Here is a 14,856-nt window from a genome sequence, read left to right as displayed (position 1 = left end):
AAATACTAAGAAGTAGGTACACTAGCCCCCACCCTCCCCCCGGGATTAAGAAAGTAATGATTGAGGAAAATTTTTGGTAGGTAAGATTTTTTTCGATCAATAGATTCCACCCCCTCCAAAGATTAGGATTTCGATGATTTTGGTAATTAGTTGTTTTTTTTTTTGGCTTGTCAAGATTTTGGATTAGTCTAGCCCCCCCCCCCCCCCACTTTCAATTTGCTTCCGACGCCACTGCTATATGTTTAATAAAATAATGCACGGTTTGCCCCGGCCTTCAGTTCACTGCATGAGTTGAAAGCATATCGAGGTTATCATTACCAAAGAGAGCACGTTTCTGCTCCAGAATACTGTGTGTGTAACATTTAGTTTTCTGACCGTACGCATCTCATCTTAAGGTGAACATATTCAAACTCTATATCGCGTACCTTTATTTTCCACGAAAAAGATAAATGCATGTAAATTGATTAAATTATTTGATATTTGATAACAAGGATCTCAGTTACAAGTAGACTTGACAGATTACAGGGGAACACCAAGACTAAGACATGTCCAGTGGCAAAGTGACCAACAACAGTCGTTCGGAAATTCATGACTGGAACTATCAAATGAACGGACTGAATGATCAGAACGCGGAGAGGAGATTCAGAAGGGATGGGGGATTTTATGGCGCTGAAGGTTCGAGCCCACAAAGAGTCAATTATGGGTCTAGAAACTTTGGATACGACGATAGGGAGGAACTTGAGGTCAATAACAGAAGAGATTTCACGATGTCTGATGACATGGAACAAAAGTATCAAAGAAATGGGGAAAGTCGTGACGCAGAATATCGAGGACAGTCTGTTGAAAGATCTCGGATGTATCAAATACCGGATGATGAGGATAGAAGTATTGGCCACAATTCTAATCAAGAAATAGAAGGCAAGAATTACAAGGAAACAGAATCCTGCAAAGAAATGAGAGATGATCGCCAGCAGTATCAGGAAATGGATGGAACGGGTCACAAAGAAACAGTATTTTGCAAAGATAAAAGCAATGACCCAAATTATTATCAGGAAATAGATGAAACAGTTTACAGAGACTCAGAATTCCGCCAAAAAACGAGAGATAGTCCCAACCATTATCAGGAAATGGATGAAACAGGTTACAGAGAAACAGAATTCTGTAATGGTAAAGCAATTGAACGAAATGGAAGAGCATATCCAGAAAATATTGAAATGGGATACATGGATCGCGGGCTTCCTCATCCAGAAACCACTCTATATTATCCAGCACCAAATGCCCAGTACATTGATCGTGGATCCGGAATTCAACAACCAAATATGCAATACCAGCCCGGTTCAGCGGCTTGGAATACCCAGGTACCATTTACCGTACAGTATACACCAGTGGGGCAACAAGGAAGTCAGGAGGATAAAGAAGAGAAGAAGCCGCGGAAGGTATGGTGGTACACAACAAGTCGGGTATTCTCTGCCGTGTTGATAATAAGTAGTCTGGTGTCAGACTGGCTGCAGTACTCGGACATGGACGACCCAATAACTTATGTAAAAGATAAACTATCAGGCAAACGTGTAAAGATAGCCTGCTCTGGTGAGCCAAGAGAGGACATAAAAAAACAATTTCTGTATTTTACAATCACTGGAACGGTTCTGGCAGCATTGCAATTGGCCAACATCATTTACCAGATCGTTCAGAACCACCGAGTACCCATCGATACGGATATTACAGATTATATTGATGAACGAACCGAAGTTTTTCTCGTCAACGCGTTCGTCAAGTTTCCGCAAACTTTTCTGATATATCGATATGAAGAAAACATATGTCTAAGTGTTACATGCGGACTAGACCGTAAAAAGATCAAAGGCATATTGAATGGACTTTCCGCGTTGGCTAGTACTGTTTGGCGATATCTAACTCATGTCAAAGTCTCGGCTGGAAACTCCTGTAGCTGCTCCAACATATGTGAAAGATGCGCTGCACGATGTGGTAACTGCATAAAGAGCTGTCTTTTTGGTTGCATCAAGTGCCTTTGTCCATGTTGCTGTTGTTGCATTGAGTAAGTTTTGCAATCTCTTACCCGCTACTGATGTTGAGTTGATATCGTATATGTACATTAAAAAAAAGCTAATAACACTCAGCATTTATGTTGAAGGTAATATTAACATTACCTAAAATATTTTGAACATGTAATACCGGTATTTAAATATCTGGATTATTTTTTTCTCTGCAATGCTCGTAACCCTCATACCCACACAAAACATTAACAAAAGCATTTTGTTGTTTAAATTATAATAATTCTATGTTTCGTTGGCTTATTCACGTTTTCATAATACAATGTTTAAGTGCATTTTTAATTGCTACTAGACTTTGACCCGTGCGTGCACGTTGCATGATATGATATCGGACATTTACAAAATAGATACATCGAAACACCGTTTATTGTTGACATTTGCATAACCAAACTTCAAGCCTACAATAATGCTATTAATTTCACTACTTTATGCTGAGTTGGAATAATCTAACTGTGTCTCGGGAAATGCCTTCATCACAGTTAAAATGCCTCCCATATACCCGTAATGTAGCAGAAAATTGCAGAATTGCTCCAAAACGATTTTCGATTTAGAGTTATCGAGAAAATTGATAAAGTTGCAAAAAAAAAATTTCCAATGAAAATTAGCACACATTTGTTTTATCGTTTCCAAGTTAATCCACGCAAATGTGATATTGTGGAAACATAAAATAAAGAGCCTCCCGTGATTTAATGTGAATGTAATGCGCACGCGCAAGATTGTAAAATCCAAAAAATTCAGATGATTTCCGGAATTTTTTGAGAAATTTTCGTTGATTATTAATTAACGAAGCTTGATTTAGAAAAAATAAAATTAAATTGGTAATCTTCAAGTACCAATTATGTTTAAGACAGTACTCTTCCGATTTATCGGATTTAAAGCTAAAAAATTCGAGTCTATTATTTTAATATAGTAGTATAGATTATAATGCAATCTCGGCTTATCAATTGTTACTTCATTTTATGATTTTTCTTAATTATTCTTTATTTCAATTCCCCATATTTTTATGTTTTGAGTTCTTTCTTATTACTTGTTACACTGATGTCTCAACCAATCATTACCTTCATAAATAATATAAGTGTATCATTTGTTTTAATACGTTGTATTTTGATTTTGTATTTCAAATTATCAATGCCCTTCTGCTTGATTATATAATTTACGCTTCTGATATGATTCAAAGCTCAATACCTCATTTAATGCTTTTATAATATTGATTCTCTTTTATCGCTGTTATGACTCTTAGGGCATTCATTTCATTGCTTTCAAAACTATATTTTAAAGTGCCATTATCTTATTTACCATTTTCATAATTTTATGTTTCAATATCTTGATCATGCGTTGTCGTTCTACATGTAATTCTATGACCAGTGTCTTGTTTATTGTATTATTGTTATAGTTCAACATTTTTTAAATCGCTATGACTATTATAACGTTCAACGCTTCATTCATATAAATTGCAATCTTTTGTTTTAGTTGCAAGACCTTTATTCCATGCTGCTGTATGCATGTCATCTGTAAAAATTCCCATATGTCTACCAAGTGTGTCTGCCAGGGCGGAAGTAAGACGTGTGACCCAAAGTCTTCATCTATATTGGCGGAATTAGCTGGTTTCCCAACAACCCTTGTGGCTTTTCTGTATGGGCTGAGGGTTTGGAAATACACCTGCACAATCTCTATATCATCAGACGTCACTACTTTCGTCTTTGAGACTGTTATTGGCTACGTTTGGGACAAGATTTTTAAATAATAAGTAAACATTCTTGTTCAACAATATTTACGTGTGCGGATCCTATGTTATGAAATTGGAAACATTCTTATTAGGTGTGATATGTATATATGTTTACCAACCGCATATAGTATAAAGAAATATAACTTACCCTTTCTTATATTCAAATTTTAATTGGACATGTGTAAACATTGACTTCAAAAGTTCTTGGGAAAAAATGAAATACGCAATGTCGCAATGACTCAATGTTATTTAATTTACATTCAGAAATGTGTAAACATTGAGCCTCACCAGAACTTGGTATCACATGACGCAATAAACTGATGTGTTGTTGAATTTGTAAATACAGCAGTTTATTTAGATAAGAAAATCTCGTTTTTGGTAAATCATAAAGTTAAAATCTGAAATCTGAAATTCTGCGTTCATTTGATTTTTCAGTTTAACAACTAAGAGAGAATAATAAAAACTTAAGGCTGGTTGGTCGTGGCCATCTTTAGATAAACTTCATCTTATTTAAAATAAAAGCTGATTATGAAATTCAATTTCAAGAGCTTGAATGTTAGGAATGTTAAAAATAGGTTGTTTTCTTTAAATAGATATTTTAAAAATTTTAATACTGATCTGATGGTAATATGTTATACAATTCTAGAACATAATACATAATACTTGCCAAAAATCATTATAATTTTTAATATTTAACGCTTGTTAACATTTTAATGGATTCCGAAATAACTTTTTTAACGATTCGATCTTTCTGAAGATGTATAAATGAAGTTATTCGTCACAAATCTGTAAAATGCATAAAAAAGTAATTCCCGAAAAACAATGTAATTGCAAACTGAACAACCTTATATATTATTGGCCTTATTTAAGTAAAGTATCGTCCCTACCCAACCAAACTTAGTAACACGCCTTCTCATGTTTTCATCCATTTCAGGCAAAAAAGTTTGTTTTTAAGATAAAATTTTGATACATAAATGTACCTTTAGTTGTTTTAAATGAATAACATCAAGTTTTGTCTAATTTTTATTTGTAAGAACTTTTTAACGGGATAGGACTCATTGGTTTTTATGCGTCCATAGGCCCATAAGCATCCCCTTCCTTCTCATCCCCCAATTAACGTTTGTGTCTTTGAGACACGAGGCACCTTTTTAGATTTTCAAAATTATATATTTCACTACTATAAAGATACTATTTAACTTTTTCAAAATATAAGACGTTGACATTTGGCTCTACTGAGTTTATACTCAGTAGAGACAAATATCAAGGTCTTATATTTTAAATAAGTTTAATATTATCCTCATAGCAGGGAAATCCAATGACACTTAATAACCTTTTATGTTTACCCCACGTCTCATTTTCATCAGTCTAGAGTAAATCCTCCTGTTGCCAAGGTGCCAAACAAATCAATTTGCTCTAAGCATACATTTTTATCCGGTTATGGTAAATTTTCTTATTTCGTTTTACAAATTTATACACAAAAAAATTAGTACTTTTAGACAAAATACTAAACAATACATTTATATATATTAGTTTGTGTGTGTGTCCTGTTTAGCTGAATGTGACCGCAAAACTAAGGCACTTGCCATGCCAATTTATTTATTACCCAATAAAACTTTATAACTAGAACTCGGTAAATTTCCGTTCATGGTTTTGAAACGTATTTGACAGACTTGTCACATTCTTCTATCGCTAAGACTCAAGCGCTTGCATTATATTTATTATCACTTTGCATATAGATCTTGTCTGCATTAATACAAGTTTTTGATACTTGATATCAAAGATCTCAGTCACAAGAGTAAGATGGCAGACCTAGAACATAATTACCGAGGCTTGCCTATATGTAGCAGAAAATGTCTACAGCTTGGAAATGCATGATAGGAACCATCGACTTAGTGAGATCACTGAGAGGAGATTCGGGGAAGATAAGATATCTCAACATGCAAAAGGTTCAGGTCTGCAACTAACAAGGGAGTTACTTTGGTACGGATTCTCGAAAAGTTTAAAATTCCTACGGTACCATCCTTTTTATCTATACTAATGTTTTTTACCAACAATTTTAGTCCAATTTTGTAATATTAGAAACAGTTAAACCTTTTTTGTGAGCAAATCTCTATTATAGTTTTATTGTTTCCCCTGAATTTTGGTGTTACATGCTTACAACACGTATATATGCATGCCTGTTTGATAGTCCTGTGTGCCCCTTCATTAAGTGCTAAGTGCAGCATTTTCTTTCTCAAACAGTATGTAAAGAGGAGAGAAGATGAGTTAAAAGCCTTGTACTCAAGTGACTCATTTCTCCCCTTTGAGACTTGTAAAATGAATTTGTTGTCCTTTAGTGTTAAGCTTACCCGAGCTACATGTACATATATTAGTTAAACTGAACATTTATGGTCTGGCTGCGATCAATTTGTCTGCCCCCCCCCCCCCATTTGTACACATTTTGCATTTACTTACTAACTTCTAGAGGTCCATGCATATAATACATGATATTGTCAACCATTAACATAGAAAAGAAGTTTTTTTTTCACACAAAGTCTTTTTAAAATCAAATGTGGCACATGTATTTCTTTTTCAGTAATTCTTGCTTTTCACCCTTCTGCTGGTGAATTCTCAACGAGTGAAGAATTTTTTGAGGCGACACGTTTATATCGCCATGAGGACACTGATATCGATGGCCTGAGGGTGATGGAGTGTGCAGTGTATGAGGATGTTCCAACCAACCCCCAGGAGATAGGCTGCTCCCATCTGTTTTGTTACTACTGTGTACAGGTAACTACCAATAACCAGTTCAATACCTGGCAGTATTTTAAATACTTTTGAATCATAAATATTCATGATGACTCTATTGTCATGGATTTCATGGGAAACTTTCTCCAACCAATTTTCATCCGCACTGGATAATGAATTTGATCTACGTGTATATTTATTATACACAAAAATTTGGCTCCAATTGAATTTTATTGATTTCGCATTAATGTTTTCTTTCTTTTTAATGTTTAAACATCTGAGGTCAGATAGTTAAGAACTTTGAATGGCTTTAGGTTGTGCTTCAAACCATATTGGTTTGACATAGTGGTTATCTTTTATTTGCTTTAGCACAGCTTGGCAATCTTTCCTGATAACAGATTACATAATCCATGTAAAACATGATAAAATGGTCACCAAACAACTATTTTATGTTTAGCTATGTACTTTGATTTCAAACGGTGAATGAACCAAAAATCAAAACTGAAATCAATTTACTGGATAAATATAAATAAAAAGTAAATTTTTGAATGACACATATTTTTAAAAGCATGATTGATTGTTATTTTTTAAATGATCCTGCTTGAGAACTTGCATGCCTCCTACAAGCTTAGAAATATTAAGGTTCTTTATCAAGCAACGGTTACTGTAACATTGAACAAGGGTACCTTACCTTAGAGCAATGAAGGTTTCTCAACATACAACGGTTTCTGTTTTATGAGACATGGTACCTTCTTATTAATGTATAAAAGTAAAGAGTGCTCTTTGCCATGCAACAATTACTGTATCATTACTCCTTTTTGACTTTGTGAGAAGAAAGGTTTTCTCATCATGAAACAATTACTGTAATTTGAGACCTAGGTACCTCAAATTGCCTTAAGCAGTAAGGGTTCTTAATCATGCGTAAGTATTGCGATTCCATAGGTCGTTTTATGCATCAATTCTCTTTTATTCTATTGAAAACATTAACAGAATATCCTTTAAGAAATAAGGAATATGTTATTCTACTTCATTCCCGTACAGGATCATAATTACGATGATTAAATTTTCACATATACCGTGTCAACTTGACGTTTAAATCAGGTTTTTATTTTCCTTATATCTCATTCAATATTCTAAATTTATGAAATAGATCCATATCAACAAGAACACATTCATTTGCTTCAATCAGAAGCAATGTTTTAACAAAAAAAATTATATTTAACTTATTTATTTCACAACGATTGACAAGAAAGATCTTAAAGTAATGTCTCTCGTTAGTACGGATGTTTGACGCTATATGGTCCTTAATGAGGGAAGATAACGCAAACTTTGCGATTGTTTTCAAAACGTGCATAATATTTTCGGAAGTAAATGTAACCATGGCGGAAAAGAAGTTTCTAATCCCGTTGGTGTTTATACGTTTTTTTTTTTGTTTTTTTTTTTTTGACAATTTCAGTACTTCTCCCACAGTTGTGCCTTTTCCTATAGATGTTCTAGAAAGGCAAACGCCTTTTCTAGCATGAGACTAGTAATAGTTGGTGACAATACATTGTAACATGGGAACTTAGACTAATTGTCTAATTTAATGATTGTCATATTTTGTTGCCACCTTATAAAGACACACATTTAGAGCCAAAAATAGTTTAGCATTAATTACTATAAACTAATCTTTAGAACCATTACATAGCAAGGCAAGCAATGTGGCCTATGGATTTGTTGCTTGCATTTTTGGGGGGATCAAATTGTATACATGTCCTTCCATTTTTCCAAATACCGTAAATTAAATCGAGTTCAGTAGGTGTATACATGTAGTGAGATTAATATAAAAAAAATATTTTCAATTTGGTTATCAAACGATTTTTATGTTTTCAGAGTTACTATAAAGCCGATCCTGGTTTCTCGTGTCGAAGATGTCGGACAAGTATTCCATGTGTTGACACTATCTGTCCATACAGAACTGTTATTTCATAGCCAATTCCTTTATCCCCATCATATTCCATATGTCTTTCAATTGAGAGAGAGAGAGAGAGAGAGAGAGAGAGAGAGAGAGAGAGAGAGAGAGAGCATGCTGAATAAAATTTGAATAAAAAAATCTTTGTTTATATTTAAACTTGAGGGACAACATTAGAGATATAACATAACAAATTATATTTCCGTAAAGAATTATTGTGCATCATCTGGCAAAATATACATCCAACTGTATTTTTCATCCACTAAGTATTCCAATGTATTCGTACTTCTAGTGACAAACAGGATAAACAATAGATTAACAAGTTGAAACCAATTTGTCTTCGTAGAAATCTATCTTTTCTTAATTTTTTTAATATGCATTCAAATGTAATATTTAGCAGTGTTCAGTCTAACGAGTGACATGATTTAAAAAAAATAATGGTAATGTCCTTAAATTGTATGATAGTTTATTGTTTTGTTAATGTACTTGGTTTTTTCCCTAATGATCAAAATTATTTGCTACATCAACAAGAGACCCTCAGGCCTTGACGGTCAGCCTACTACCAAAGCCCGAAAATTGACATGTCAGAGAGCGCCATGTTTGAATTTAAAGCTTAATTTTGAAGTCTAAATTCTAATTTGACTACCCTTCGTTTATTGTTTGATGTTTGAAAAATATTTATGAATAAAAAGAGGGTTTGGGGTTCAAGAGTCGGAGGAATCTTGGTTATCTATACCTTAGTTCCAGGGACAAAAATTAAAAAACCTTTGGTAACAAGAGACTTGCAGGCTTTTAATGGTCAGTCTTTATTATATTCACAGGCCACAAAATGCATACAGCTTTTTTCTTCAAGTATGCAATGTATAGGATATTAAAGTAAATTTTCTAAGATAGATAAAAAGGATCAAATTCTGCCCCATGGCCTGGGCAGTGAATTTAACATCAGGACATTATGAACAAAGAACAAGTGCACTTAAGCTATAGAGAATGGGCCCTTTTTCAGTGCCGTTTATATGTAGAAAATATCATCAAATTGCTTTTTTCTCATAATAGTTAAGCACTCATGGATACTTCTGATTTATATGCACGCTTAAATTTACCAAAATTAGAATACAATTAAAAAAATTGAGGATTTTTAAATGCCTATAAATAATCTAAATCCGGAAAAATCGAACCGAACCTACTTGAATTGTGTCTATTTAAATCAGAGGGAGGAGACATTTAAATCAACATTGCTCTGTTGGTGGATCGATTGGCGCGTTTGCTGAATTATACTTTATGCATTATTTTACGTCTGAAAAAAAAATCGAATGAAGCTTTGAAGTTGCATATTACCATAGTGACAAACAAATATTCCTGACCATACAAAGATGAAGGAAAGCGATCTAAAACGTGTCAATGTTTTACAGTGAGCACATTTGACAAAAGTTTACCTGGATAGAAACCACGTGATTGTTTGAAATAATTTATTCCATGCGCGAGTTCAAACATGGGTCACGCAGGTAATAGATTTCGCTTGCTATAGGAAAAACCTTGAAATTTTCATACGTTTTTAATTTTTAGGTACCAGCCTAACCGAGTACAATCTTCTTACTTTCACAGGAGTTTACTAAATGTATAATGCGTATATTGTCTTTTCCACAAGTTTGTACTCGGTTAGGCTGACAGTAAACAAAGGCTTTAAAATGAATGCCTGTCCTCGATTTACTATACAAAATCACGAATGTCTGCTGACCCCTACTATGTTTTAAAGCTTCGTGCTTTTCATAAACAATAATTTCAGCGCTAAAACTTGTTAATTCTTATGGAATAGATATCAATAGATAATGTTAAGGAAAAAAATATGCTTAATTTGATTCTTCATTTTTTCACTTTTCACCGGGGCCCATAAGTGCACTCGTCCTTTATAATGCATGCCTTTATCTCCCATGACTGTTATAGTACAGCAAAATAATACAGTGGTTTCATTAATTTTCGTAGGTATCAATTTTCGTGTGGATTTTCTGAAAACAGTTTCAAGGATACGTAATTTCGTGGCCAATGATCCAATCAATACAAAATGTTAGTTAAATTGAACTTCAATGAACAATTTTATGGATCAACTTGACAACGAAATCCACGAAAATTGGTATTCAACGAATATTGATGAAACCACAGTATTGAATCAATACATTTTCACTATTTGGCCTTATTGGCTCATCCTAGGGCCTGAACCCATGACCCAGGGAGCATGAATTTCACAATTTAGATATAAGACTTCATGGACATCATAGCCATGCAACTAGTTTTTGTTAAATATACATTGGAATAGAAGTTTTTTTGAAGATTTAATGTGTTTTACTAAATGACTATATTGGTCCTGCCCTAGGGTCTGAACTCCTGACCCACGGGGCATGAATTTCACCATTTAGATAGAGGCCTTCATGGACACCATAACCATGCATTAAGTTTTTGTCAAATATATATGGCAGTGTAGAAGATTTTAAAAATCTAATAATGTTTACTATATGACCATCTTTGGCCTGAGCCCCTGAAGTTCGGGCCATGAATATTAACGGTTTTCCAACAAATTACGAGAACACATCATCGCGAATGCCGAAATGTTAAAATTCGCAAGACAGGCTTCTCGCGATTTTACGCGGATATTAATTCCTCGCGTTTAATTAGGAATTTACAGTATAATCATGTGCTTAGTTTGTCAGTTGAATATGCACAATTAGAAAATATGTTTTAGAAAATAGCATACATCTTTGCAGTTTTTGTTCGAAAGTAATGGCAATTGGTCATCTGAGTAACTTAGGTGACCTAAAAGAGTGCTATGATTGTTATATTTAGGAGAGGCTCATGGTGAAATAAGTATACTGGAAGCCCTGTAATTGCTTATGTAATTTTTCTTTTATGATCATTTTAATTTATGATTATGATTAAAAAAAATTTTTTTGGGGGGGGAGGAGGGGTTAAAATAATTTTACGAGCGCCAACATTTTATCATCTTTCAATCATATCTACATGTAGAATAAGACGTGCACGGTGTCCCCTGTTCTTTGGTTCACTGCTTGAGGTGGACTGTTGGAGTCAGAAAATTGAGGCTATCATGCCACCCTATATCTTTCATTCCAGATAGCACATGACATGTACACATACACTTTGTACTATGTTTTGACTCTTAAACGTTTTCAATCTTTATACCATATACCTTTATTTTCCACGAAAAAGATAAATGCATGTGATATGATTATTTGAAATGATAACAAGGATCTCAGTTACAAGTAGACTTGCCAGATAACTGAGGGACACCAAGACTTAGACATGTCCATTGTAACAGTGACTAACAACAGTCGTTCAGAGATTTATGACTGGAACTATCGAATGAATAGACTTAATGATCAGATTGCAGAGAGGAGATTCAGAGGAGATGATGGATTTCATGGCCCCGAAGGTTCGAGCCCCCAAAGAGTTAATTCTGGGTCTAGAAACCTTGGATACTACGATGATGAGGAACGTGAGGTCAGTAACAGAAGGAGTTTTGGGATGTCTGATGACACGGAACAAAGATATCAAAGAAATAGGGGACCTCATAATGCAGGGAATCGGGGACATTTTGTAGAAAGATCTCGGATGTATCAAATGCCAGACGATGAGGATAGAAGCAATGGCCGCAGTCATAATCAAGAAATGGAAGGCAAGGGATACAGGCAAACAAAATCCCACGGAGAAATCAGAAATGACCGCCATCATTATCAGGAAATAGATGAAACAGGTTACAGAGACTCAGAATTCCGCCAAAAAAGGAGAGATAGTCACAACCAATATCTGGTAATGGATGAAGCAGGCCACAGAAAAACAGAATTCTGTAATGGTAAAGCAATTAATCGAAATGGAATAGCATATCAAGAAAGTCTTGAAATGAGATACATGGATCGCGGGCTTCTTTATCCAGAAACCACTCAATATTATCCAGCACCAAATGCCCAGTACATTGATCGTGGATCCGGAATCCAACAATCAAATATGCAGTACCAACCCGGTTCATCGGCTTGGAATACTCAGGTACCATTCTCCGTACAGAATCCGCCAGTTGAGCGACCAGACGACCAGGAGGAAAAAGAAGAGAAGAAGCCGCGGAAGGTATGGTTTTACACAACAAGCCGTGTATTCTCGGCATTGTTGATTATAAGTAGTCTGGTGTCAGACTGGCTTGAATACTCGGATATGGACGCTCCAAATGGCGTGGCCAAAGAAACAAATAAAACATCCACTCGATCGGAAGCCTGCTCTGATAAGTCAAGAGAGGATATAACAAAGCAATTTTTGTATTTTACAATCGCAGGAACTGTCCTGGCAGCATTGCAGTTGGCTAACATAATTTACCAGATCGTTGAGAATCACAGATCACTCCCTGATAAAGAGATAAGAGATTGGCTAGACGAACGAACCGAAGTTTTTCTCGTCAATGCATTCGTCGAGTTTCCACAAATATTTCTGATACATCGCTATGAAGCATACCTATGTCTAGATAATACATGCGAACTAGACATTAAAAAGGTCAGAAGAATATTGAATGGATTTTCCTCATTGGCTAGTACTGTCTGGCGATATCTAACTCATGTCAAAGTCTCGGCTGGAAGCTCCTGTAGCTGCTCCAACATGTGTAAAAGATGCGCTGCATGCTGTGGGAACTGCATAAAGAGCTGCCTTTGGAGTTGCATCAAGTGCATTTGTCCATGTTGCTGTTGGTGCATTGAGTAAGTTTAGCTGCTGATGTTGAGTTGATATCGTATACTGTGGATTAATTAGATTTCACGGTGGCCCAATTTCCGTGGAATTCGTGGGTACCTCTCAACCATGAATTGACATCCTCCATGAATTATTAAATTTTGGTTAAAAAGTCTTATGTACTTTTGTAGATATAAGAAAATACACAAAATAACGTCCCCACGAACCTGTAAAATGTCAGTAATCCATGAAATTTGGCCTCTACGAATTTTAATGATTCCACAGTACATTACATGAACCTAAGATCACTCCATAGTTATTTATGTGAAAAGGTTGTTTTAAAGGTACCTTGTACATTTTCAAACATGCAATAAAGGTACATGTAGTTGAAAATTCGAATTATGAATTATCTCTGCCATGCTCATAGCCCTCATACCTAATTGAAAATCAAAGAGAGCGTTTCATTGTTTAAATAATATTATGATTTGCTGCCTTATTCAACTTTCTTATAATAAATTGTGCCAGTTCATTTTTCTTTGCTCTTGTGATGTAATGCTAGAGATGCTTTATTTGATCATTTAGTGCTTTAATCTTTAAAGTTATAGTTATTCTGGGTTTTCAATTGCTTTAAGCGTTTTATCTATTGATTCCTTTTTTCTCACTTTATACACTTATGTCTTAACCTTTATAAGTTATATTAGTGCAATATTTACTTAATAATTTTGATTTTATATTTCGAATAAACAAGGCATTTTTCATTACTTGTATAATTTATGCTCCTGAGATGATTATAACTTTATGTGTATTGTGAATTAAAGTTAATATTTGGTTTAATGCTTTAAAGAAATTGTTCTGATTTTTAAAATTGCTATTATAATTTTACAGGGCTTTTATTTCTTTATTTCATATTGCTTTCATAATTTTACGTTCAAGTGCCTTATTTATCATTTTCATAACTTTTAAATTCCCAAGCCTCATATATTGTCGTTCTAAAACTATGACCAGTGTCTTGTTTATTGTAATGTATCAACATCTTTTTAATTGCTATGACCTTTATAACTTTCAATGCTTCATTTATTTCAATTGCAATCTTTTGTTCTAGTTGCAAGACCTTTTTTCCATGCTGCTGTCTGTATGTCAGCTGTAAAAATTCCCGGATGTCTACCAAGTGTGCCTGCCAGTGCGAAAAGAAGTCTCCATCTATATTTGCGGTATCAGCTGTTTACCCGACAACCCTTGTGGCGTTTCTGTATGGGTTGAGGGTTTGGAAATACATCTGCTTAATGTCATCATTATCAGAAGTCGTCGTTACTTTTGTCTTTGATACCGCTATTGGATACGTTTGGGACACACTTTCTTCAATAATAAATAACCTTCTTTAACACTTTCAAAAATATTTACACGTGCAGATAACATGTTAAGAAATAGGAAACATTTTTTAAGACGTGATATCCATACATGTATGTTTACATACCAACTGCATATAGTATAAACAAATATAACTTATCCTTTCTTAATTATATATGTGTAAACATTGACTTCAGAAAATCTCAAAAAAATTGACGCAATGACTCAATGTTAATTAATTTTTATTCAGACATGTGTAAAGATTGAGACTCATCAAGATTTGGTATCACGTGACTCAACTCAATAAACTGAAAATGAAA

At 34.5% G+C, this 14,856-nt stretch overlaps 2 protein-coding genes and 1 long non-coding RNA gene across 3 annotated transcripts; all 3 read left to right on the top strand.

Annotated features, from left to right (window-relative positions):
• Positions 1 to 243: 243 nt before the first annotated feature.
• On the top strand, positions 244 to 4,136 carry LOC105331917 (uncharacterized). Its single transcript, XM_011434283.4, has 2 exons — positions 244 to 2,053; positions 3,540 to 4,136. Exons 1-2 carry the CDS (start codon positions 546 to 548, stop codon positions 3,811 to 3,813), a joined length of 1,782 nt encoding a protein of 593 aa, XP_011432585.3. The 5' UTR covers positions 244 to 545; the 3' UTR covers positions 3,814 to 4,136.
• A 903-nt stretch (positions 4,137 to 5,039) lies between these two features.
• On the top strand, positions 5,040 to 8,646 carry LOC109619211 (uncharacterized). The gene is made up of 3 exons (XR_002200004.3): positions 5,040 to 5,808; positions 6,371 to 6,564; positions 8,395 to 8,646. It is a non-coding gene; the product is annotated as an uncharacterized lncRNA (long non-coding RNA).
• A 3,070-nt stretch (positions 8,647 to 11,716) lies between these two features.
• LOC117692825 (uncharacterized) lies at positions 11,717 to 14,856 on the top strand. The gene is made up of 2 exons (XM_034482002.2): positions 11,717 to 13,218; positions 14,292 to 14,856. The coding sequence occupies exons 1-2, from the start codon at positions 11,783 to 11,785 to the stop codon at positions 14,569 to 14,571; spliced, it is 1,716 nt and encodes a 571-aa protein (XP_034337893.2). The 5' UTR covers positions 11,717 to 11,782; the 3' UTR covers positions 14,572 to 14,856.

This window comes from Magallana gigas, chromosome 3 (genome assembly GCF_963853765.1).
Source record: "Magallana gigas chromosome 3, xbMagGiga1.1, whole genome shotgun sequence".
Classification (NCBI taxonomy): Eukaryota; Metazoa; Mollusca; class Bivalvia; order Ostreida; family Ostreidae; genus Magallana; species Magallana gigas.
Note: the sequence above shows the minus strand (reverse complement) of the source record. Positions and strands in the feature narration are given on the sequence as shown.

Excerpts from the sequence above, each read along its gene's own strand:
- LOC117692825 (XM_034482002.2), top strand. The coding sequence starts at position 11,783 with ATGTCCATTGTAACAGTGACTAACAACAGTCGTTCAGAGATTTATGAC. Across the intron at positions 13,219-14,291 it reads TGTTGCTGTTGGTGCATTGA|TTGCAAGACCTTTTTTCCAT; the intron begins GTAAGTTTAGCT and ends CTTTTGTTCTAG.
- LOC105331917 (XM_011434283.4), top strand. The coding sequence starts at position 546 with ATGTCCAGTGGCAAAGTGACCAACAACAGTCGTTCGGAAATTCATGAC. Across the intron at positions 2,054-3,539 it reads TGTTGCTGTTGTTGCATTGA|TTGCAAGACCTTTATTCCAT; the intron begins GTAAGTTTTGCA and ends CTTTTGTTTTAG.